The sequence below is a fragment of the Anabrus simplex genome, chromosome 8 (genome assembly GCF_040414725.1).
Source record: "Anabrus simplex isolate iqAnaSimp1 chromosome 8, ASM4041472v1, whole genome shotgun sequence".
NCBI lineage: Eukaryota > Metazoa > Arthropoda > Insecta > Orthoptera > Tettigoniidae > Anabrus > Anabrus simplex.
Window position 1 is genome coordinate 129,435,962 of NC_090272.1, and position 23,534 is coordinate 129,459,495.

Sequence of the window (23,534 nt, forward strand, 5' to 3'; positions counted from 1 at the left end):
CGATCGTAGCGACCATCGTTACTCGCCCGTAGCTCGATGACGACTGAGGGATTGGAGCCAGCACTGGAGGCAGTTGTAGCGAGGGAGCGCCACAATCGTACAACACTTGTGCCACTACGCAATTTATGTTTAGAAACAAACGGAACTTGAAAAAAAACCATAAAGATACTTCCTTCTTCAGTCTTTACAATTTATTTTTCAGTGAAAGGCCGCCCCATGTAATTAACAGCTAAAATGGAAAGGAGTGCAGTGAGTGGTGAGTAATTGACACGAGTTGTCCCACCTTCAAAAGCTGTCACCTCGGGGTAGGTAGGAATATTCCTGTAAAAGTCGCTTGTCACCAGGAACTTTGTTGTAGTATAGTTTATTCCTAAACCAGTATGCAGAAATAAGATAAATGATTTGAAGGGGAATCACAATCCAAGGAGAGGAACTCAGTGATGTTATTTTACCTGAGTCTGCCAAGATCTGGAGATATTGTTGAATGGTATGGACACAGTCTTGGAAAAGGAGTACAAATGAAAGTACAAGATGAAAATAAATAAATCCAAAACAAAAGTAATGAAGGTCAGAAAACGAAGACAGGTGATACAGGAAATATTAGATTAGGAAATTAAGTCGTGAAGGAAGTAGATGCATATTGTTACCTGGGTAGTAGAGCAACTAACGATGGCAGAAGCAATAAAGGGACATAAAATGCAGACTAACACAAGCAAGGAAGACCTTTCTTAAGAAAAGAAATTTGCTAAATTCAAACATTGATATACAAATTAGAAATATGTTTTAGAAGAATTTCGTATGGAGCATGGTATTGTATGAAAGTGAAATATGGACAATAACTAACTCAGAAAGAAAAGGAATAGAAGATTTTAGAGTGCAGTGTTACAGAAGAATGCTGAAGGTGAGATGGGTAGAAAAGCTAGTGAATCGAATTGGTGAGAGGAGATCGATTCGACAAAATTCGGCCAGAAGAAGAGAGAAAGAGTGATAGGACACATCTTAAGATAATTAGGACTTGTTCAGTTAGTTTTCAAGGGACGTGTAGGTGTTAAGAATAGTAATGATTGACGAAGGCATTAATATGACAAACAGATTAGATTAGATGTAGGCTGTAGTAGTTAACATAGACATGAGAACGTTAACATAGGTTAAGGTGGCATGGAAAACTGCATGAAACCAGTCTGTGGACTGATGGTCCAATCAACAACATTAATTTCATGAATTATCCACTCTTGGGGGAGAGAAAAGAACCTTGTACAGATATTTAGTTTTGGACTCTATTATAAAAGGTAGAAAGTTGAAATTATTACCAGTCACATGTTTATTCTTCAGTGTAGCAAAGTTTCAAATCTATAGGTTTAAATACTTTTTATCTGAGTGTACCTGAAAATAAATTAGTGTGCATTCCAGGGAAATTTGCTCTCGTTTATTGAGAACTTCATGCCCCGCTGGCTATTTTGGATCCAAGAAGTGGGGGGCATATATGACGTTCAAGAAAATGGAGTACCTATCAACGGCACAGTTGCCTCTTCTCGGTCTGCAGTTGTTCCATTGCTGTATGTAGTTGATTCAGATCTACATTTAAGCTTGGGATGCTGGTTGGGGTAGCTGCAGCAAGCTATGAATGAGTTGTTGGATGGGCCCTACAATATGGTTTTCTATTTTCAGTGGCAAAAATCTCATTTGTACACTTCTGTTGATGTTGGTCTGTGCATCCTGACCTGCAGCTCTCCTTGAGAATCATTTCCTACCAATGGTAGACACCTGCGGATTTCTGGACTCTATTTTGTTTAGAGACCATTGTGGTGGTCTCCAATCTGTCAACTGAAGGTTGCCTGCTTGAAGAAACTTAGCATGCTTAAGTTTCTCAGCAGCACTTCATGGGGAACTGACTCAGTGGTGCTGCAATGCTTTTATATGGTTACTGTTCTTTTCCATATAGTCTACAGTAGTGCAGTGTGTGGTTCAGCAACATCTATGTTGAACCTGTTAGATGCCCAATTTCTCTCCTACTTGCTGACTTGGGAGTGAATACAGCAACATATACTCCTAACATACACTGCCAGAATTCATGAAATGCTGCAACATTCAAGCTATCGTTTCCTGTTTGCACCCAGAAACCCCAGGGTAACAAAAACTAGCTGGGAGCCACAGGACCAGTTGGAATTCTGATTGATAGTTTGTGTCATGAGTTTGATATGGCTATGTGTCTTCTCTCCAGATTCCCAGCTGCTTGATCTACTCTTGGACCTAACCTGACTTCGTTCACACGTATCCAGATGTGTGACTTGTCTTCTCAGACAGTAGAAAGATAAAAGAGACTGTTGGATGCTTGTTCATCTCAGATGATATTAGCACCAAGATCACCTAGTATCTGTAGGCACAAGCAGTCCCACTTTCTCATATGTACCGACTGTTAAGTTCACTGCGTTCTATTGATAGGGCCTATTCATGTTTCCCTCAACACCGGAGGGTGCAGGAGATCCATAACCTTCTAGGTAGATTGTGTGATACTGGCAGCAGAATGAACTTCGGATGACTTTCCAACCAGGTGGGGATTGTGGACAATGAGCTGATGGATCTATCTGCGAAAGAAGAGGTACTTCTACTACCTAGACCTATGAACGAACCTACTAGGGATATTTGTTCTCTGCTATGCTGTAAGAATACTGCTGATCTCATCATTCACTTTAAGCATTGATAGTATATCTGGTATATCAGGTATATATGAATTTCAGTAGTTCATTTACTCAGGGAACTTGCATCCTCTTTTGATGTACTGTAGTCTTGTCCAATTTGGCTTTTAAAATTCATTTATATAAAAAAAAAAATCCTTCCATGTTAAAAATTCGTATATTGAATATGTAATTTTAGACATGATACTGTATAGGCTTTTAGGCTTATGCTGTGTCAAGAAAATAAGGTAAAATTATTTACGTTTCGCAGAGAACTGTGCTCTGCGTCATCAGAAGAAAATCTTGACTGTCCATGAGAAAGGCTTCTTAAAGAATGACTTCTTTGAAATTTAGACGTTATAATAGAAGTGGAAATGGTACGTTCATTCGTCACCAGATGGTTCCCAGAACGTGACGACCTTAGACTGATTCTGATGATTTGGTCAGCTTTCGCTTCGAACGCTAGCACTCTGCCACGGCCTGGGAGCCATCTGGTGACGAATGAACGTACCATTTCCACTTCTATTATAACATCTAAATTTAAAAAAAAAAGTCATTGTTTAAGAAGCCTTCCTCGTGGACAGTCAAGATTTTCTTCTGATGACACAGAGCACAGTTCTCTGCGAAACGTAAAGAATTTTACCTTATTTTCTTGACACGGCATAAGCCCAAAAGCCTATACAATATAATGTCTATAAGTACGGGCCGTGAAAGCATCAGTGGCAAGAATATGTAATTTGTTTTAGTTTTTGTTTTCATTAAGTTTAAGGGAGAATGGTTAACAAGTTGTACATCTTCTTGAAACAACAAACAACATTCACCACCACCACCACCACCACCACCACCACCACCACCATCACCACTACCTAAACATAAGGAAATTAACATCGTCAGGATAGACAGTATGTTAGACCCTTAAGGGCTATCAATCATCCAAACATAGTAGAGCATAATGATATGTGATCATAATTACTATTGGTCTTTGTATTTTCTGTCATGTGGGATTGAAATCAATGTATAAAAATATTTTGTCACCACAGAGCATGAACCTCCTGATATACAGTACACATTTGGTCTTTAATTTCAACAGCCATGGAGAAGTCCTTCGCAGTTGTCTTTAAACTTGTTTTCACGTTAGATTATAAAGTGTGTGTTGCATAAACATGAAGAAATAGGGGCAGCTGATTCATCTAGTGTATTATTCGGTACATACGTTTAACTTCTTTGAAACTGCATATTTTGCCTGTAATTTGAATCATTTTTGATCAATTTTTATTGTGTTAAAACCTGTATTTTTGAAGCTGCTGCAACATGAATCTGTTTATAAAAATATTTATTATCCAATATACATTAAGTACAAAAAAAATATTCCAGTCCTTAACTCCTCTTCATATAAACAATATTTGGTCCAGTTTGTCCCCTTGAATTTTCATATCGTGATCTTTCCTACTTTTAAAAACACCATTCAAAATTATTCGTCTACTAATGTCATTCCACGCCACCTTCCTCTGAGAGGTCGGAACATACTGCTTAATACCAATATAGTTGGTCCATTATTTAACATACTGCTTAGTCGGGCAGCTCATCTCCTTTCTTCCAAGTCTTTTTTGATCTTGCCAGGCAGTGCTCCAGATGTAGGGAAATTATTCTTGTTTTGCATTTGAACTAATTGCTGGTAATCTTTTGATTGATTTGTAGTCGATAATTCCATTATTGCTTTTCTAGTTTATCTCTTCTATTTTTTTGTTTGTGACATTTTTTAAAATACCTATACTCATAACAAGACACATCATTGACATTATTGTTACTGTCATTACTGATTGGATCACACATGGCCTTTTTCCAGCAATGTGGAAAAATGCCATTATAAAACCTGTTCCACTCAATTGTGGCGGCAGAGTGAGTAGCACGCGAAAGTCGAGCTCTTGGTAATTTATGTAAATACGTAGTGTAAATGGAAGTTGGGCTGTAATAACAAACAGTAACTTTTTTAAATATAGTTGTGTTTTCTAAAAATCAAGTGGACAGTTCTGAAGCGGGATAAACTGATGATAAACTTCCAAAATACACTGACTGACAGAGCAAATGCAACACCAAGAAGGAGTGGTTCGAAAGGGATGAAAGTTGGGGAAGAAACAGAGACGGCACGGACGAATAATTGATGTTTATTTCAAACTGATATGCAGGTTACACAATGCGCACGGCATCGACTCAGTAGGATGTAGGACCACCGCGAGCGGCGATGCACGCAGAAACACGTCGAGGTACAGAGTCAATAAGAGTGCGGATGGTGTCCTGAGGGATGGTTCTCCATTCTCTGTCAACCATTTGCCACAGTTGGTCGTCCGTACGAGGCTGGGGCAGAGTTTGCAAACGGCGTCCAATGAGATCCCACACGTGTTCGATTGGTGAGAGATCCGGAGAGTAGGCTGGCCACGGAAGCATCTGTACACCTCGTAGAGCCTGTTGGGAGATGCGAGCAGTGTGTGGGCGGGCATTATCCTGCTGAAACAGAGCATTGGGCAGCCCCTGAAGGTACGGGAGTGCCACCGGCCGCAGCACATGCTGCACGTAGCGGTGGGCATTTAACGTGCCTTGAATACGCACTAGAGGTGACGTGGAATCATACGCAATAGCGCCCCAAACCATGATGCCGTGTTGTCTAGCGGTAGGGCGCTCCACAGTTACTGCCGGATTTGACCTTTCTCCACGCCAACGCCACACTCGTCTGCGGCGACTATCACTGACAGAACAGAAGCGTGACTCATCGGAGAACACGACGTTCCGCCATTCCCTCATCCAAGTCGCTTTAGCCCGGCACCATGCCAGGCGTGCACGTCTATGCTGTGGAGTCAATGGTAGTCTTCTGAGCGGACGCCGGGAGTGCAGGCCTCCTTCAACCAATCGACGGGAAATTGTTCTGGTCGATATTGGAACAGCCAGGGTGTCTTGCACATGCTGAAGAACGGCGGTTGACGTGGCGTGCGGGGCTGCCACCGCTTGGCGGCGGATGCGCCGATCCTCGCGTGCTGACGTCACTCGGGCTGCGCCTGGACCCCTCACACGTGCCACATGTCCCTGCGCCAACCATCTTCGCCACAGGCGCTGCACCGTGGACACATCCCTATGGGTATCGGCTGCGATTTGACGAAGCGACCAACCTGCCCTTCTCAGCCCGATCACCATACCCCTCGTAAAGTCGTCTGTCTGCTGGAAATGCCTCCGTTGACGGCGGCCTGGCATTCTTAGCTATACACATGTCCTGTGGCACACGACAACACATTCTACAATGACTGTCGGCTGAGAAATCACGGTACGAAGTGGGCCATTCGCCAACGCCGTGTCCCATTTATCATTCGCTACGTGCGCAGCACAGCGGCGCATTTCACATCATAAGCATACCTCAGTGACGTCAGTCTACCCTGCAATTGGCATAAAGTTCTGACTACTCCTTCTTGGTGTTGCATTTGCTCTGTCAGTCAGTGTAAATACAGGGGCTCTCATCTCAAGATGAATATGTATGCGGAGTGCAAGAAAGAGCTAGGGAAAGCAGAAAGAGCACATTGTGGGGAATGTAAAAACTGGTATCGCGAGAAGTGCACCTTTGTTGATGGAAAGAACCGTGGCTGAACTGTGAAGACTGCGACTGTAAAAAACAATCGTATTCGGTAAGTGATGTGATTGAACTTCTAAATGAGTTACGGGAAGAAGTACAAGCCATTAAATTAGAACAGTGCCAGAGGGAAACTGATCTGGGGAATTCACTGAATTCATGTCATGACAAACTGGATGACAATTTGCATCTACTAAAAAATCAGCAGCATGACATAGCTCAATATTTGGCTCAGATTGGGTCTCTAACACGGATGAATTCTCAGCTGTGCTTTAGGATGAAGGCTGTAGAGAATCGGGTAACGGAGTCAGAACAGTATGCAAGAAGGAACACCCTTGAAATACAAGGTGTTTCTGAGTGTAGAAATGAGAATGTGTTCGAGACTGTGAAACAGATAGGAAAGGCTCTTGACATGGAAGTGACGGACAGTATGGTGGATGCGTGCCACCGTCTGCCAGAGCAACCGAGTCAAGAGCACAGTGAAGTTTGTGAGGAGATTTGATAAAGACAGCTTTATAGAACATTGTAGAGTGAAGAGGAATCTCAGCACAAGACACCTTGGGCTACCTGGAGACAACACGGTATACTGTATATCAACGAGAGTCTGGCTCCGGGTAGGAGGCTGGCGACGATAAAAAAGAACTGATGTACATGGACTGAAAAGGAAATTAGATATATTCAGTGAGAACCTATCATGTAGTAATATATAGTATGTTCCAACCTTAAATTGCAGTACAGCAGTAATGGGATAATTCCGTCTCTTTCCTTTTCCCATGCTTTGCAGGTAGCGCTGTACTACTCTAATGCAGCGGGTTTGCCAAATATCTGTAAAGCAGAATGTTATCGGTAAAAATGGGTCAATATCGTGTTATGTACAGAATTTTAAGGCACATTTGATGCCGTTAACAAAAAAAATGTAAAAAAAAAAAAAAAAAATAGTGTGAAAATGGTAATATAATGGAAAGTTACGCCGAATGCAAAATCTTCATTGCATGGAACTTACCATGTCATAACTCCTATTTTATATTCATGATTTTCCTCATTTTTCCACTGCTTGTAAAGAAACATTTCAGCTCGATGTAGATAGGTTTATTTTTAAATTTAAATGATAACAAAATACAGTATATGCGTTTATTTTCAGTCATGTTCAGGGATTTTTAAGTGCAGGCACGAAAAAGTCAGTCGCTGGCCAGCGTCTTTCCTATTGAATTTGCATGGGAGGTCAAAGTGAGGCAAATGGACTTCAGATATGGAAGTTATTTTTAAAATAATCCCGAAGTTCTCATCTTGCTTAGTTCTTAATTTGTGACAGGAAGAATGTCTTCTTGAATTTTGGTTTTGCGCCTGACTCGGCTGGCTGGATGAAATACAGGTAGTGATCTCCCAAACATGCGCTTTGAACATTTCCAGACAGTCTCAGGCAGTGCAATGCTCATTTTGTCAGTAGTATGTATAATAGTGATTAAATACATATCAGTGACATATGTACAATTCTTGAGGGCAAGTGTATTTCGTTTGTGTGGTTCGGGAGTTCGTGCTCGTGCGTGGGGATCTTAGTTCGAAGAAAAAGTGCAGAAGGATCATGGCGTGGTTAAAGCGAATCAAACGGTCTTCGAATATGGAAGTTATTTTTAAATCATACCTCAAGTCCTTACCTCGTTATCTCTTAATTTTTGACAGGGAGAACGTCTCATTTGTTTACGTTTCACGAGTGACTCAGCTGGCTGGCCAGTAATGATCTCCCAAACATTGAGCTTTTAAATATACTGACAGCCGTGTGCAGTGGTGTTCATTTATTCAGTATTATAAGATTGATTAAATAAAAATCAGTGATAAATGTATAGTTCTTGAGGACAAGTGGATTGTGTTTGTTGTGTTTGTGTGGTCCTAATTCTCCTTCTCAAAAATTCTAAATTTCAAAACCCCAATTCTATTTTCCATGCCTTACAAAGTTCCTACCCACATTTTCTACCTCCAATAACCCACCCCACTTAACCCACCCTAAACTACCCCTCCTTCTTCATCTCCTTATCTTATTCTTCCTCAACACCATTTAACTTCAATTTCATTCTTCTCTTATTCCACTATTCCTCTATTAATTTGCGCACTGTTTTCTTTTACTTCTTCTAAGTTTTACAGTGTCTACCCCCATTTCATTTTTATATCGCCTCTTCTACTGATCCTATGCATCGTTTTTCGTCTTAATCGGCTGATAATGACCTGGACTAGTTAAAGTTAAGAACTTCATTTTGGTCTGTATTGAATCTAGATTTACACTATAAATTGAGGATAATTATGTCCACCTTTTCAATACAAAAACAATGTGATGTCATTAACACATCACATATTTATTACCTTTCAAACATTGGGACCGGTTTCGGCATTATTTGTATGCCATCATCAGCCAGAGGAAACTTTGTGACAAGGCCTAAGTACAATATTAACATAACTTACAACACACATATATATATTTAAAAAAAAAAAAAATTAAACATATTCTTACATGACTATTAAAATTTGGTGTACACCATAAAACCTTAGATTAAAATTGGTAGCATATTTTATGCGACATATTATGACTTTATACAATTATTTGACTAAAGTTAAAGCTTTTTGTCAGTTTTTATAAATTATATAGAAGTCACCTGTCCTTGGGTAGGTTTTAGAAGAAATAGAATTACTAAAGACTTATAATGTAACTTATCCCCATACCTAGTACAAATAGGTCACTGTTTTCCAATCTGACAATAGGCAATTTCATGTCAATTTAGTATTATTGACCAAACAAATGCACTATTATCTTTAACGCCTAGTAGTTATAAAAGTTTTTAAAGATTGAAAATTGTTATCTGGATGCTCAGTTAACATTTTGTAATATTTATAAAAACTGACAAAAAGCTTTAACTTTAGTCAAATAATTGTATAAAGTCATAATATGTCGCATAACATATGCTACCAATTTTAATCTAAGGTTTTAAGGTGTACACCAAATTTTAATAGTCATGTAAGAATATGTTCAATTTTTATATATATATGTTGTAAGTTATGTTAATATTGTACTTAGGCCTTGTCACAAAGTTTCCTATGGCTGATGATGGCATACAAATAATGCTGAAACCGGTCCCAATGTTTGAAAGGTAATAAATATGTGATGTGTTAATGACGTCACATTGTTTTTATATTGAAAAGGTGGACATAATTATCCTCAATTTATAGTGTAGACCTGGACTAGGGTCGAAACCGGTACCATTTCTACCAATTATTAAATAGGAATGTAATTCACTACATTTCTTATTCTTTTGTATTGAGTAGGTTAAATCTCTTTATCAATTATTTCAATTTTAACTGTAGTCTGTTTAGTTGTGATTTTGTGCTTGTGCTCGTGCGGGGGTTCTTAGTTCGAAGAAAAAGTGCAGAAGGATGTACAATGGATTGTCAAATTTTAAAAAAAAAAAAAAAGAGAGAGAGAGAAGGACGGCAGAAAATGCAAGGAAAAATTAAATATGATGAAATTGTGCAAAGTGGAGTGCGTCGGGTGGTTCACTCTCTTTTGTTTGCTAACATACCACTGACATTGAACGTGATTTTGAGTCGGGTAAATGGAGAAGATTCTTTGCCACGATTTTCCAAAACTATGTTGTATCGCTTCTTACATGATATAGGCTTCCGCTATTTAAGACGGGGTAATAAAGCAGCTTTCCTTGAAACCGACAAAATTATTGATTGGAGGCACAGATATCTCAGGGAGATAAAACGTTTGAGGGCACAAAATAAAGCTATAATTTACACAGATGAATTGTGTGTAAATATTGGGCAGACAGTGACAAAAGAATGGAAGGATACAATAGTGAAAAGTGCACGGCAGGCCGCCATTGAAGTGGTGAGTTCGGGACTAGGCCACCGAAAAGCCGAGGACCGCGATTCGCCTTAGTCCACGCGGGTAATGAACATGGTTTTGTTCCAAATGCTGAACTAACATTTTTATGCCATAAAAACATGGTGGACGCCCACGAGGAAATGTCTGGTGAAATTTACGAGGAGTGGTTTTCGGAATAACTGTTGCCGAACACTCCCGAAGGTGCTGTGATCGTGCTGGATAATGCCGCTTATCATTCCCGTAAGTTGGAAGTCTGGTGAAATTTACAAGAAGTAGTTTTCGGAACAACTGTTGCCGAACACTCCCGAAGGTGCCGTGATCGTGCTGGATAATGCCGCTTATCATTCCCGTAAGTTGGAACCTTTGCTGGTGGCTTCTTGGCGAAAAGATTACACCGTACAGTGGTTACATAAAAAGCAAATATCTTTTGAGGACGGGATGCTCAAGCAAGAATTGTTGCACATCGCTTCTCAGCATAGGGCTCTGTATGATGAGCAGAGAATAGATGAAATGGCAAGAGTGGCAGGTCGGCAGGTTCTACGTCTCCCGCCTTATCACTGCGAGTTAAACCCTATTGAGATGGTATGGTCCTAGGTGAAAAACTACATCCGGTATCATAACTTACCATTCAAGAAAAATTATATGGAAAATTTAATAACTGCTGCGTATAAGAACATTACAGTGGGCAATTGGGCAAATTACGTGATCGAAGTAAAGAAAAATGAAAGAGATTTGCGGAAAGCAGACGAATTGCAGGACGATGTCGACGATGAACAGTTTTTAATAAGACTTTCTTCATCATCCGGATCATCCTCAAGTTCATCTCCCGAACTCAGTTCATGCAAAGCGGGAACATCAGGCCTTACAGAAATGATAGAAGGTGTACGTCCATTATCTGAGAGCAACACCAGTGATTAAGCTATGTTGTATTTATTTTACCATACTACAAATATCAATTTATGAATGAATGAACTTAAAATTATAAAATTACAAACAAAAAATGTGGAACTGTGACGCACTGTTTGAGTCACACTTGAGCGTGATCTTCACAAGTCGATTTTGCAACAGCGCGCTCCATGTACGCTGTACTGCAATTTAAGGTTGGAACGCTCTATAGACATTTGTATCTTGAGTGAAAGCTGCCTTGACTGTAGTGTTTATGACAGGGAGGTCAACAGTGGGCAGTACACAGTGTACAGAGCCGATAGATCCAGGGGTGGGACGGGGAGGGGAGGTGGTGTCCTCACAACAGTCAAGAGCGAATTATCTGTCTTGAAAGTTGAGCAAGTAAGGAGGAGTTTCGGAGGATTGCTTCTAAAATTACTTGTTCAAGGGAAAGTCTGGTTTGCGGTATTTACATGCCACCTTCTTCAAAGATATATATTCGGAGGTATTTGCCTGGTTGGAATCTCATTATGAGATCCATGACAGTAATATAAAAATTGCCAGAGATTTTAACATACCAACAATATGTAATAACAAAACAGACCTAAATTTAAATAGACAAACACAGGAGCTTAGAAATTTCATGAACGTACTGCGTTCAAATATGGGGATAAAATATTATATAACGATCAGAATATAGTCGAAGAATTTGCCAATTTCTTCTATTCTTTATATGCTTCAGACATGGTGCAATATATTTGTCCTAACAATTCATTTGTTAATATAAACTGTTTAAATATCAGCTTTATAAACATAAAAGAGGTTGAAATGGCGATGAAGAAACTTAAACCAAAGTCATCGGCGGGGCCAGATCAAATTCCACCTTATTTAACTAAAGGTTGCATGGAGCATCTTAAGGACCCCTTTCTCTTCATTTACAATTTAATTTTCAAAACATTGAAATTTCCATCCTTATGGCAAGTGTTGAGAGTGTGTCCAATATTTGAATAGGAGACCCCACGCTGGTTAAGAACTACAGGCCGGTATCCATATTGTCAGCAGTAACTAAAATTTTTGAATTTGTATTATATCTTAGAATATCGAATCACATTAGACCTTTAACATCAGAAAAACAGCACGGATTTTTTTCAAAATGATTTACAGTTACAAATTTGGTTAATTGCACGCAGTCGGTATCCACAGCTCTCGAGAGCGGCGATCAGATGGATGTCATATTTACGGATTTTGAGAAAGCTTTTGACAAAATTAATTGTGATATACTTTTAAATAAATTAAATCATTTAGGATTCTCTTATTCATTGTTATGTTTCTTCTCTTCCTACATGAGTGGAAGGAAACAATGTTTGTCGTATAGAAGATTTAATTCTAAAGAATACATGGTAAAATCAGGAGTAATTCAAGCGTCTAATTTGGGCCCGTTAATATTTCTCGCATTTATAAATGATCTACCTGATCAAGTGATTTATTTTGATTGCCTACTATATGCTGATGACTTCAAAGTATTCAAAGCCATTTCAACAATCAGCGACAATGAACATCTTCAGTTAGACCTGAATAATATAACGGACTGGGCGACAGAAAATAAATTATATCTAAACATTCCAAAATGTGTGTCCATGTCGTTCACCCGAAGTAAAGCACATTCCCTCTAACACTTACAAGTTAGGGTACAATGACCTGAGAGCTGTAACAGAATGGAAAGACCTCGGAGTGTTATTAGACCGGGAGCTGACGTTCACTCCTCAGGTACAGAAAGTGGTCACTGAAGCATGTAGAACTTGGGATTTGTGATAAGAAATGTGAAACCATTTAAAAATATAAATATGTGTATTAAGTTGTACAACACCTTGGTCAGGCCAAAACTGGAATACATGAGCGTGGTTTGGAGCCCTCGGTGCAAAATGCATGTGTATCAACTTGAAAGGGTGTAAAAGAAATACTTGAAATATTTACATTTTAAAAAAACATCACAATATCCTCAAATGGTTTTGTACAATGAGCTTTTGTTAAATTTAGAAATGGAGAGTTTAGAAGATCAAAGGCAGAAAGATGCAGCAAAATTCATATATAAGATAATAAATTTGCAAATTGATAATCCTGAGTTCCTTTCCCTCCTGAATTTCCATGTGCCATGAAGACAACGAAGTACCTACAACATGAGAACTGATCGTGATTTAGATTTGTCTTCAAGCCCTAATTCAAGATTTCAGTTAACATTTTCAAATAAGAAAAGCTAGAACATCTGTGCATCAAAATTCACCACTTTACAGACCATGCACTATTTATAACAGTGCATCTCTAAAAATAATGCTCTTGATTTCAGTATAAACATAACAATATTTTTAAAAGAATTCATGACAGCAAGATGTAATTGATCTCACAGTCAGAATGGAGCATCACACCGGCCAGCTTTTATATTCCCGTTAATGTCATAATAAGCAATGTATTGTTCTTTGATAATTTTTCTGTGTGTGTTTTTTTCCAAATGTTAATGCTGTAGACTGTATACTGTGGTTAATTAATTGTGATACTTTTATTTATGTTCTTATGGCAATGCAGAACGTCTAGAAAGTCGTTCAGTTTTTCAGTAAAAAGGATTGGGTTAAAATTAGTTTAGAATAGATTTAAGTTAGGCTAAGTAATATTAAGTAATAATTATTTGTATGTTCTCTGTGTATCACAAAGAATGCTGCTGTAATTGGGACAAAAATCCTGTAGCAAGTATTAAATTAAATTAAAAACTCCCTCACCTACACTTATACCAGATTATCGACCTGTTTGCATACTTTCATCTCTGTCTAAGCCTCGTGCATGTGTAGCATACGTGCAATTAACTGACTATTTAAATAAATACAAACTATTTGACCCTGTACAGTCGGGTTTCAAAAAGGGACACAGCACGGCCACTGCTCTGCTGAAGGTTTCAAGCGACGTGATACATGCGATGGACAAACAGCAGCTGACATTACTTGCACTTCTTGATTTTAGCAGCGCCTTTGACACAGTAAATCTAGAAATACTGGTCAGGATAGGACATCTGAATGGGTAACGAAATATTCAGGAGTGCCACATGGCTCAGTACTTCGATCACTTCGCTTTGTTACCGCTACTACAGCGGTTACACTAAACAAAAACTAAACACAGTAAAGGGAGGAAAGTAAGTGCAATTACACAGTACCAAAAACCACTACACACTCAGTGAAACAGTTCAAAACTATGCAGATCTCTGCAGATAACAACTTTAGTAAATATCAGTAGGGCCAACTAGATGGCAGTAAACCAGGAAGGATCTGGAACCTACCGAGGGCACGGACATGGCTTAGGTTGCAGTTTCAGAAATAATCAACCGTGATCCTTAATTTTGAAAAATATTATTTACAAATGGACTTTACAAATGAATTCCGAAAATTTTCAGTCATGCGGAAGGTACCGACACACAACACACAACCCACTACATGTTCTGCGATACAACTATTCGACGTTCTTTGATATGGTTTCCTATAAGTTCAAAGGTTCAACCAAACTATACATCTAGTTACAAATCCAGTTGTACAATGCAATTTAGTAGGTAAGAAGAAACGTAATACACTATTACAATTTACAGTGAAGTTAAACGTACTTTTCAAACTCTAGCGTACATCAAGTGACACGGAACTACCAGAGGCAAAACCCCAAGGAAAATATATTAAACTACAATTTACATATTTAGCGAAACAAGAAACGGGGAATGCCTCGAAAACAAACAAGCAAGCCCAGCTGGAAAGCTAAGGCATCATAAATAATTAAGTGGCGAATACAGGTGAGGTTAGGGCAGACTCCTATATGAAAAAGCAACCGAACATTACAGGAAATTTAAGCTGGAACGGAAATCAAGAGTGCTTACCCACAAGGTGGCCCATCCCGGTAGCGAGACGATGTCAAAACCTCGGACAACCAGATAGACTCCTGACAGACCACAGACAGACCAAGACCGACCACGAATGCTGCCTCACTCTCTGTATAAGGGAAACCCTGGCCTTGGAGTAGCCAATCAGAACGCATGAGTCCGTCTATCGCCACCCAGATTCACCAATCACAACTCCTACTTCAGTCGCGAACTTTAACATACTTTCTCAAATACATACGATCGCGAATCTTCCATTTCCAGAACAGTCAGAAAATACTTTCTTGAATACATAACCAACAAAAGGCAACACACCCTGTTCAAAAATTCATGTAACAACTTTATGGATACTTCCAGTAAAAGTAGAACTGAAATCTACTATTTACAAATACCATATGCTATCAAATATTACACTGTACAGGTTTGGTCGTTACAAATAAAACATATCACCACACTTCAGATCATACAGTAAGTACTACGGACGGTTTACAAATAAAGACTTCAATAAACACTTTCCACTTTCCAACACATTTTACACCTGTGACACTCTTTGTTATCTATATTAATGATCTATCTATCAACACGGCTAAGACACTGTAAATACCACTTGTATGCTGATGATCTACAAATGTATTATCGCTCCAAAATTTTGGATATGAATCAAGCAATAGGTTATATGAATTCCGACTTAAATAATATCTGTACGTACGCTCATGACAACTCTATTTTAATTAATCTATCAAAATCTAAAACTGTTATTGTTGGGCAGATTAAACAAATCAGTGCACAAAAAAGCAAAAACCTTCCTCCACTAACTTTATCTGGTAAAATTATTCCGTACGAATACTCTGTAAGAAATCTAGGTGTTGTTATTATAAATGAGAGTCTTAATTGGGGAAAGCACATTACCATTGTCTGTAGAAAAGTGTACGTCTCCCTTCATCCACTAAAATATCATAAAAATATGCTGCCACTAAACATGGGAATTAAGCTTGTAAATACCCTTATCCTTCCTATATTTTCCTATTGTGACATAGTACTAATTGATGCCACGAGTGAACAACTAAACTGAGTACAACGTGCTATGAACTCTGGTATTAGATTTATTTTTTCCTTACGCTGTGATGTTCATGTTACCCCTTATTATCATCAAATTTCCCTTCTAAAATTTGAACAGTATAGAAACCTCCACGTGGCAGTATTAATACTTCGAGTAATAAACGAGAATATCCTGTACTACCTATCTTCACAACTGAAATTCCTTTCCTCTTTCCACCAGCATAACACATGGTGGAAACTACGGAGCAGCGGGTGAATAGCGCTCTCAAAGTTATAACCAGTATAACAGAAGAAGATGGATATCTGAAAAAAGACAACATAGAAGTCATCCAGAGAGCGGTGAGTGATATCAGAAACTCTTTTTTAGATATGAAATACGCACTGAAAGGAAGGGAAAGCTCTCTCTCAAACACAAGGGAAATGAGGTTAGCGAAACAAAAGCCCTACACAAGGGGAAAGACGGCAGCTATTGAGACAAGTAGCGCGATCTGTAGAATCAGCAAACGAAACAGAATCTCTACACAAGGGAGAAGACAGCAGTCTGGAAGGATAAGTGGCGCGATCTACAGAGCCAGCAAACAAAACAGAAGCTCTACACAAGGGAGAAGATAGCAGCCCCGAAGGACCTACCTGGCCACCGCACGAAACACTACATGAGAGCGAGGATAGGATCAGCCCAGAGAAACAAGAAACTATGCCTACCACACAGACGCACAGTGCAACAAAATGTAACCAGCACCCACCACCACCAAGCGGAGCCAAGTAGAACAAAGAAGGCGACCGAGAGACAAACAGAACCCAATACCTACCGCTGCTAAGCGGAGAACAGCGGAACAAGGAAGGCGACTGAGATAAATTACATAACAGAGCAGCACGAAACTGCTCACCACACACAAATGACGGAATAGGAGAGAGCATTATAGGAAAAGTAAATGAGCAGATACAGCATTTACTTGAAGACGTAAAACGGATGTTAAAAGAGCTAAAAAAAAAAAGGGGGGGACAAACCTCACTAGAGTGAACGGAACACACAACAGATTTGACAAGCGAGACATGAGACCGGACACATGAAGAACAGGAGAGAAAGGAAACATTCTCACTAGTGGTAAGAAGAGGACACCCAAGAAAAACAACAGTCAGGACAAGACAACGACCGGAGGAAAAAATAAACTACAGGCGGCCGAGAAAAGAGCATAGCTCTATACGGGAAAGCTACACAAATCCACCACACCAGAGATGGTAATAGAACACCTACTGGAAAACGATATCAACGGTGATGTAGAAGTGGAAGAGTTGACTGTCGTGGGAAGAAACAAAGCATACAGAATCGGAATAGAGTTTAAACACTACCAGATCACGGAGGACCCAACCTTCTGACCCAAAAGAGCGATCGTACGGCCATTTCGTTTCTCAAGGCAAAGCACAAACGCTGCGTTCACCGTCATGTATGTAAAAGATCCACAACAAGGAAACACCTCTAAAAAACAAACAAACCATCAAGGGAAATCGACAAGGACAAACTAAACACAGAAGCAGCAAGAAAACCATCGAAGGAAATGCAAGAAGGGAAAATGAACTAAGCCCTTGACACGATCGAAGGACATATCAAACGGGCAATAGTCAAGGAAGAAGCAAGCAAGGAGAACCACGATCACAGCCCTCCATAAGGCAAGACAAAAACTAACAATGACCTAAGGGAATACAACAACGCCAGGAGAGCATACAAAGAAATGCTGGAAAAACACAAAGAGAGATACACGGCGGAAGAGGAGAAAAAACTTATCGAACAAGCAGAGGGGAAATGGTACAAAGTGGCCTCACCAAAGCAACCCTATTTCCCAAGAGACCTCCCAATTAATGCGTGGGAAGAACATTTTAAAGAAATACTCCAGGCCAAAAAAAAAAAAAAAAACCACCCAGAAATTCCAAGCGGGGAGGAAGAAGTAGAGGAATCCCACCCTTTCTCCGGAGAAGAAGTACGGAGGCAAATTGCAAACTCAAAGAACAACAGAGCGTGCGGTCTGGATGGTATTGTTTTCGAGCACTTCAAGGAAACAGCGCACGCTCTCACAGACACCTGGACGGAGCTCTTCAACGAATGCCAGAGGCAAGGCAACATTCCAAACAAATGGAGAGTAGCAACACATAAGGTGCTCTATAAGGGCAAAGGAAACACAAGGGACCCAAACTCCTACAGGGGAATAGCCCTGGAGTGCACAGCCCTAAAAATACTAACAAGCCTACTTACCGAGCGATTAAGACTGAGGACAGAACACACTATAATCTTCAAATACCGAGCTCAATAGCTGCAGTCGCTTAAGTGCGGCCAGTATCCAGTAATCGGGAGATAGTGGGTTTGAACCCCACTGTCGGCAGCCCTAAAGATGGTTTTCCGTGGTTTCCCATTTTCACACCAGGCAAATGCCGGGGCTGTACCTTAATTAAGGCCACGGCCGCTCCCTTCCAATTCCTAGGCCTTTCCTATCCCATCGTGACCATATGACATATCTGTGTCAGTGCGACATAAAGCAAAAAATCAACAGTATGGCTTTGTAAAAAGGTTAATCTACGATTCAGGTGATGAAATGCATCCAAGATGACAACGAAACAGCTCTAGAACACCCAAGAGAAAAACTGCATGCCGTCTTCATAGATTACACTAAGGCGTTCGACCTTCTATATAGGCAGTTGATAATAAGAATGATGAAATCACAGGAAGAAATCAAGAAACCAGACTCATACAAGGCATCTTATCTAAAAACCAAATAGAAATAGATGACAGAGTCTCAAGAACAGAGATGATACATCAAATTCGACATGGTAATCGTATTCCAAGAAGTTCAAAATGCCGAAGAAGCCTTCAACGAACTTGTAGCATGGGCTGGGGAGGGGGGGAAAAAAAAAAAAAACCAACTTGAAAATGACATTTAGAAGGGGCAGAAGACTGGTGGCGAACGACTACATCCTGTATAAAGGAAATCCGCTGTGAAACGTACCAAACCTCAAATACCTAGGAATCGCGCTTCAAACCCGAGGGGACATATTCGACCTACACATAAGAGAACACACCTCAACAGCAAGAATGGCAGCAAATAGTATAAAGTATCTGAGAAAACTATCTTTGGAAACGGTGATGACCATATTCCACCTGAAGATCGTACCAATTATGCCCTACGGATTGGAGGTGATATGGAAGAACCTAAACAAGAAAAATCTAGAAGACATAGAAAAAGTCAAAGCTCACTTCCTGAAAAGAGTTCTAAGTCTATCAAAGTACACACCCTCACGCCTAACCTACGTACTATAGCAAAGGAACAGTTCTTCATAGAAGAACTTCACCCAGACCTGCTCCTGCCAGCTACTGAAGCCTACAAAGATCTACTAAGAGAACTCGCCAAGAAGCAAGAGATATAGTTAGATAGATTTATTTATCATCAACAGGTTCTTTGCCACGGATGCAATGATCTACAGGGACTGGATTGTAGCCAGATACGACCTACGACACTTCATGACGAGAGTAGCGGTCCATGGGTTTCTCCACCGACTGCACAACAGGGAAATGCCATAACCCCACAAGTTATGTTGGTCAAATTGTGTCCGATACCATGTAATTTGGTGCAAAAACAGAAGAACCTCTCTAACACATTTCTGTAAGATATAAAACGGACTAAGTATAAAAAAACGCATATTACTCGATATTAACTCTTGTAATATGATCTTACATCTGTATGGCCATTGGCTGCAATAAAATCTATTATTATAATTATTATAACGCATGTTCCGGCAGCACACTTGCTATCCCTCTCAGCAGGTCACCAGCATATTTCCTTTGTTGCAAATGGAGCTAGAATATGAAACTCCCCCCCTCCCTCCCATAACATTAGAGCCATAAAAAGCTTAAATCCCTTTAAGTCATCTTGCCGTGAGCATCTCCTTGATGTGTCTCGCAGAATGAATGAATCTTATGGTGTGAATGTAAGTTTACTGTGCCTATGTCGTTCCTAATATTAAGAATATTTATTGTGCTTATATTATGTCTTTTGTCTTATGTTACTATGGTTTGTAATGGTAGTTTCTAAGATAAGATTAAGAATATTCATTTTATGTTATTTGTGTCATGATACTTTTAGTTTGTAAGATAAGATTATAAATATTTCTCTCATATGTACAAGGCTAAAGAAATGCCACTATTAATAAACACAAATATAATAATAATAATAATAATAATAATAATAATAATAATAATAATAATAATAAATGTTAAAAATAATAATAATAATAATAAATGTTAAAAACGGGAGTATCTGATAATTAGATTGCTTTCTTGTATACATTATCGAAGTAACATTGAAATCCTAACTAGTTAACTCTCTTTTTCTTTGAATCATGTTGCAAATATAAGTTTCCTCTCTTTCTTTCTCTCTCTCTCTCTCTCTTTCTCTCAGTGGTTGAAATATTCTTTACATCATGTGATATTGGGAACAGTTTCAAGAGATGTAAGAAAATCTGGGTGTTTGTGTTAATGATATCTTTGATTAGCCTTTTCATTATGTTGGTTCTCTATTATAGTCCTGCTGCTGGCTTTTCTTTTGAATTATAATTTCTTCTATATTTGCTTTCAGCCTACCACACCAAAACAGTCAGTTCCACCACCTGCACCACATGTGCCGGTTGAAAAGAAGCCACCTTCAGAACCGGATGAAGGTCGTGCACCACCATTCAAACGTATACGACCAGAGCCTTCCCTTCCTGCTGCTGCTGCGCCACAAAGTCCACAGCCAAACAATGAAGACTCAATGGGTTTAGATTATACTCCTGTTTCTAATCCAAAGGAAGAACCTGTGGACTCGGATATGGAACAAATGGATGATAAAACTTCGTTACAGGAAGGTCAGCAAGATGATTCCTTAATGAAGCTTTTATCTGCTGATACCAGTCATGCTTCGTTGTCATTGGGTAAGATTGTACTCAGTATATTATCAATTAGAACATTTATGATAGTTGCTTCTGATGGGCTATAATTGTGTAATGAATCAGTAAGCAGATTTTACAGTCATTAAATACTGCATGGAGCTGATCAGCTTTCCTATTTTTAAAAGCTCCGCGTAAGGTTATTCATCTAGTAATGTCATTCCGCGCCATCTCTCCACTGACAGCTCGAAACTTACCTGTACCACGTAATCGAGTGTCTCATTTCCTTGTTCTCAAGTCTTCCCAGCCCAAAGTGTGCAACATTTTCACAACACTATTCCTTTGTCAGAAATCACCCAGAACAAATCGTGCTGCTTTACTTTGAATCTTTTCCAGTTCTCGTATCAAGTAGTCCTGGTGTTGGTCTCATACATTGGAACCATACTCTAATTGGGATCTTACTGGAGACTTACATGCCCTCTCCGTTACATCCTTACTACAACCCCTAAATGCTCTCATAACCATGTGAAGAGATCTGTAAATTTTCTTAACAACTTCGTTGATATGATTATCCCAATGAAGTTCGTTCCTCATATTAATACGTAGGTACTTACATTGCTCCCTGTGAGGTAATATCACTCCATCAATTATTATTATTATTCTTGTGTCAGATACATCAAAAAAAAGAAAACAATTACAATAATTTCAAGTAACATTTAAATAATCTTGGACCAATACAACACTACTTCGAGTCCTCTCTTCGTAGCTCGATGCAGGTCATCTTGCGTGCACGAAGATGGACACAGCGGACACTGAAGCATATGCTGGATGGTTTGATCTTCTCCGCAGTCACACTTGGTGTTGTCGCCATTGATGAAGCCCCATCTTGCTAAATTAACTTTGGACCTTCCCACTCCTGATCTCAACCTATTGAGAGATTTCCAGATTGTCCAGCTCTCATTTCAACCGGGTGGCAAACGTTTCTCAACCGCCATCTGCTCAGAGCCTTGGGGGATCTTCGTCTTCCATAGCTGTATCCTTGCCTTCTCAGCTGGTACAATAAGTTCCTGAGATGTTCGCAGGAAGCTCTTCCTAGATTTCAGTCCCTGTACTGGAAGCTCATGTCCATGCAGTAGATGAGTACTTTCGTGCTTAACCTTTGTCCTTTCCTTATTTGCAGCTACTTCTCTTCGCACACCGGGTGGTGCTATCCCTGCAAGACGATAGAGTTTCTCAGTAAAAGAGGAACTGTTACTCCATCAATACAGTAATTAAAACTGAGAGGGCTTTTCCTCTTGGTGAAACTTACCATCATAACCATTATCCGCTGTCCATCTCACAACATTGGCTAAGTCCCCCTGCAGTTGCTCACAACCATGTCTTCTTTCAACTTAATAGTGCTCAACCATACAACTCATTTACTACTCAATCCAATATAACAGTCGGTTTGATCCAATGAAATTATTTCCTTCTAAGTGACTTCACCTTGTCTATTCACTTCACTTGACTTCACCCTTTTATATTATTCTTGTCCATCTTCATTCAGCATGTTCTTATATTTAGACCTTACTTATTCATCATGCGTGCTCTCTCTACATAACCCCTGCCTATTGTTTTCCTAAAGCATGTTTGGTATTGCTTTGCCTGTTACCTCCAAAGTATGAATCATACATTGTGAATCCACCTACCTTTGCTCCCATACAACAAAGTTTATCTGCAAAATAGATAATGCAATGAAACTTAATCTTCAAACTTTCTAGTAAAATTCAGTAATATGCATTTACTAACTCGCTGTATCACCCTGTATTAACCTTCATGTGGTTTGATATGGACTTTTATTGAATGAGGAAAGAAAATGTTATCTCCTTGTGTCTCATTACAAAGAAGGAACAATATTTTGTATGTTTGTGTACTTTCATTAAGAAGTTGTTCATATGGATGTGCAGGTGATCCAGGACAAAGTTCAGGAACCTCTGGTCAGAATGTGACAGTGGCTTCTGTTCCAAGTGGAGCGATGGTTAGCATTCCAAGCATGTCACTGGACTCGGGCTCACAAGAAGGCAGTCAAGGTAGGACAGTATTACTTGACATTTCCTTGTACAACATATGGAGCAGGTTACACTGGTGAAACTGTGGGAGTCACTCCATGAGTAGATGTTATGTCAGAGTGATCCTTCATTAGAAATAAAAGTTAAGGGTACCGAATTGTCATGTAAATATTCTTCCTATCAAATATTATCCATTTTTACAGTTTTACATCATTGAGTATCTAATGTATTGCATAGCCTAATTTCCTCCAGTGTATTGCATAGCTTAATTTCCTCCCTCTAATATTGTGTTTATTATGGTAGAGTATTACATTTTTCTAGCCCTTTTCATTTCCAGATTTAGTATTTAATTTACGTGAGTCAGAGCTATTGGTAGGTTCCCTTTCTCGTAGAAACTTTTATAAAATGAATAATTGTGAATCTTTCCTTTGGATTCTCATTTTTTCGTCACTTGGGAAATTCTGAAGCAGACAGGGATTCGCAAAGCCATAAACCATTTATCGCACTCATATCGGCTAAATAAGGAGCTTTTATGGGCCACAATGTTGCCTGGTAATATTGG

The 23,534-nt window shown here is 39.3% G+C and overlaps 1 protein-coding gene across 13 annotated transcripts in view; it reads left to right on the top strand.

Moving 5' to 3' along the window:
* Nucleotides 1-23,534, top strand: part of LOC136878885 (broad-complex core protein isoforms 1/2/3/4/5) — a 681,897-nt gene that overhangs the window by 193,711 nt on the left and 464,652 nt on the right. For all 13 annotated transcript variants that reach the window (XM_067152460.2, XM_067152455.2, XM_067152456.2 and 10 more), the window contains exons 5-6: nucleotides 20,636-20,969; nucleotides 22,871-22,993. In XM_067152460.2, coding sequence (XP_067008561.1) covers nucleotides 20,636-20,969; nucleotides 22,871-22,993 — 457 coding nt within the window. The remainder of the gene's footprint in view (nucleotides 1-20,635; nucleotides 20,970-22,870; nucleotides 22,994-23,534) is intronic.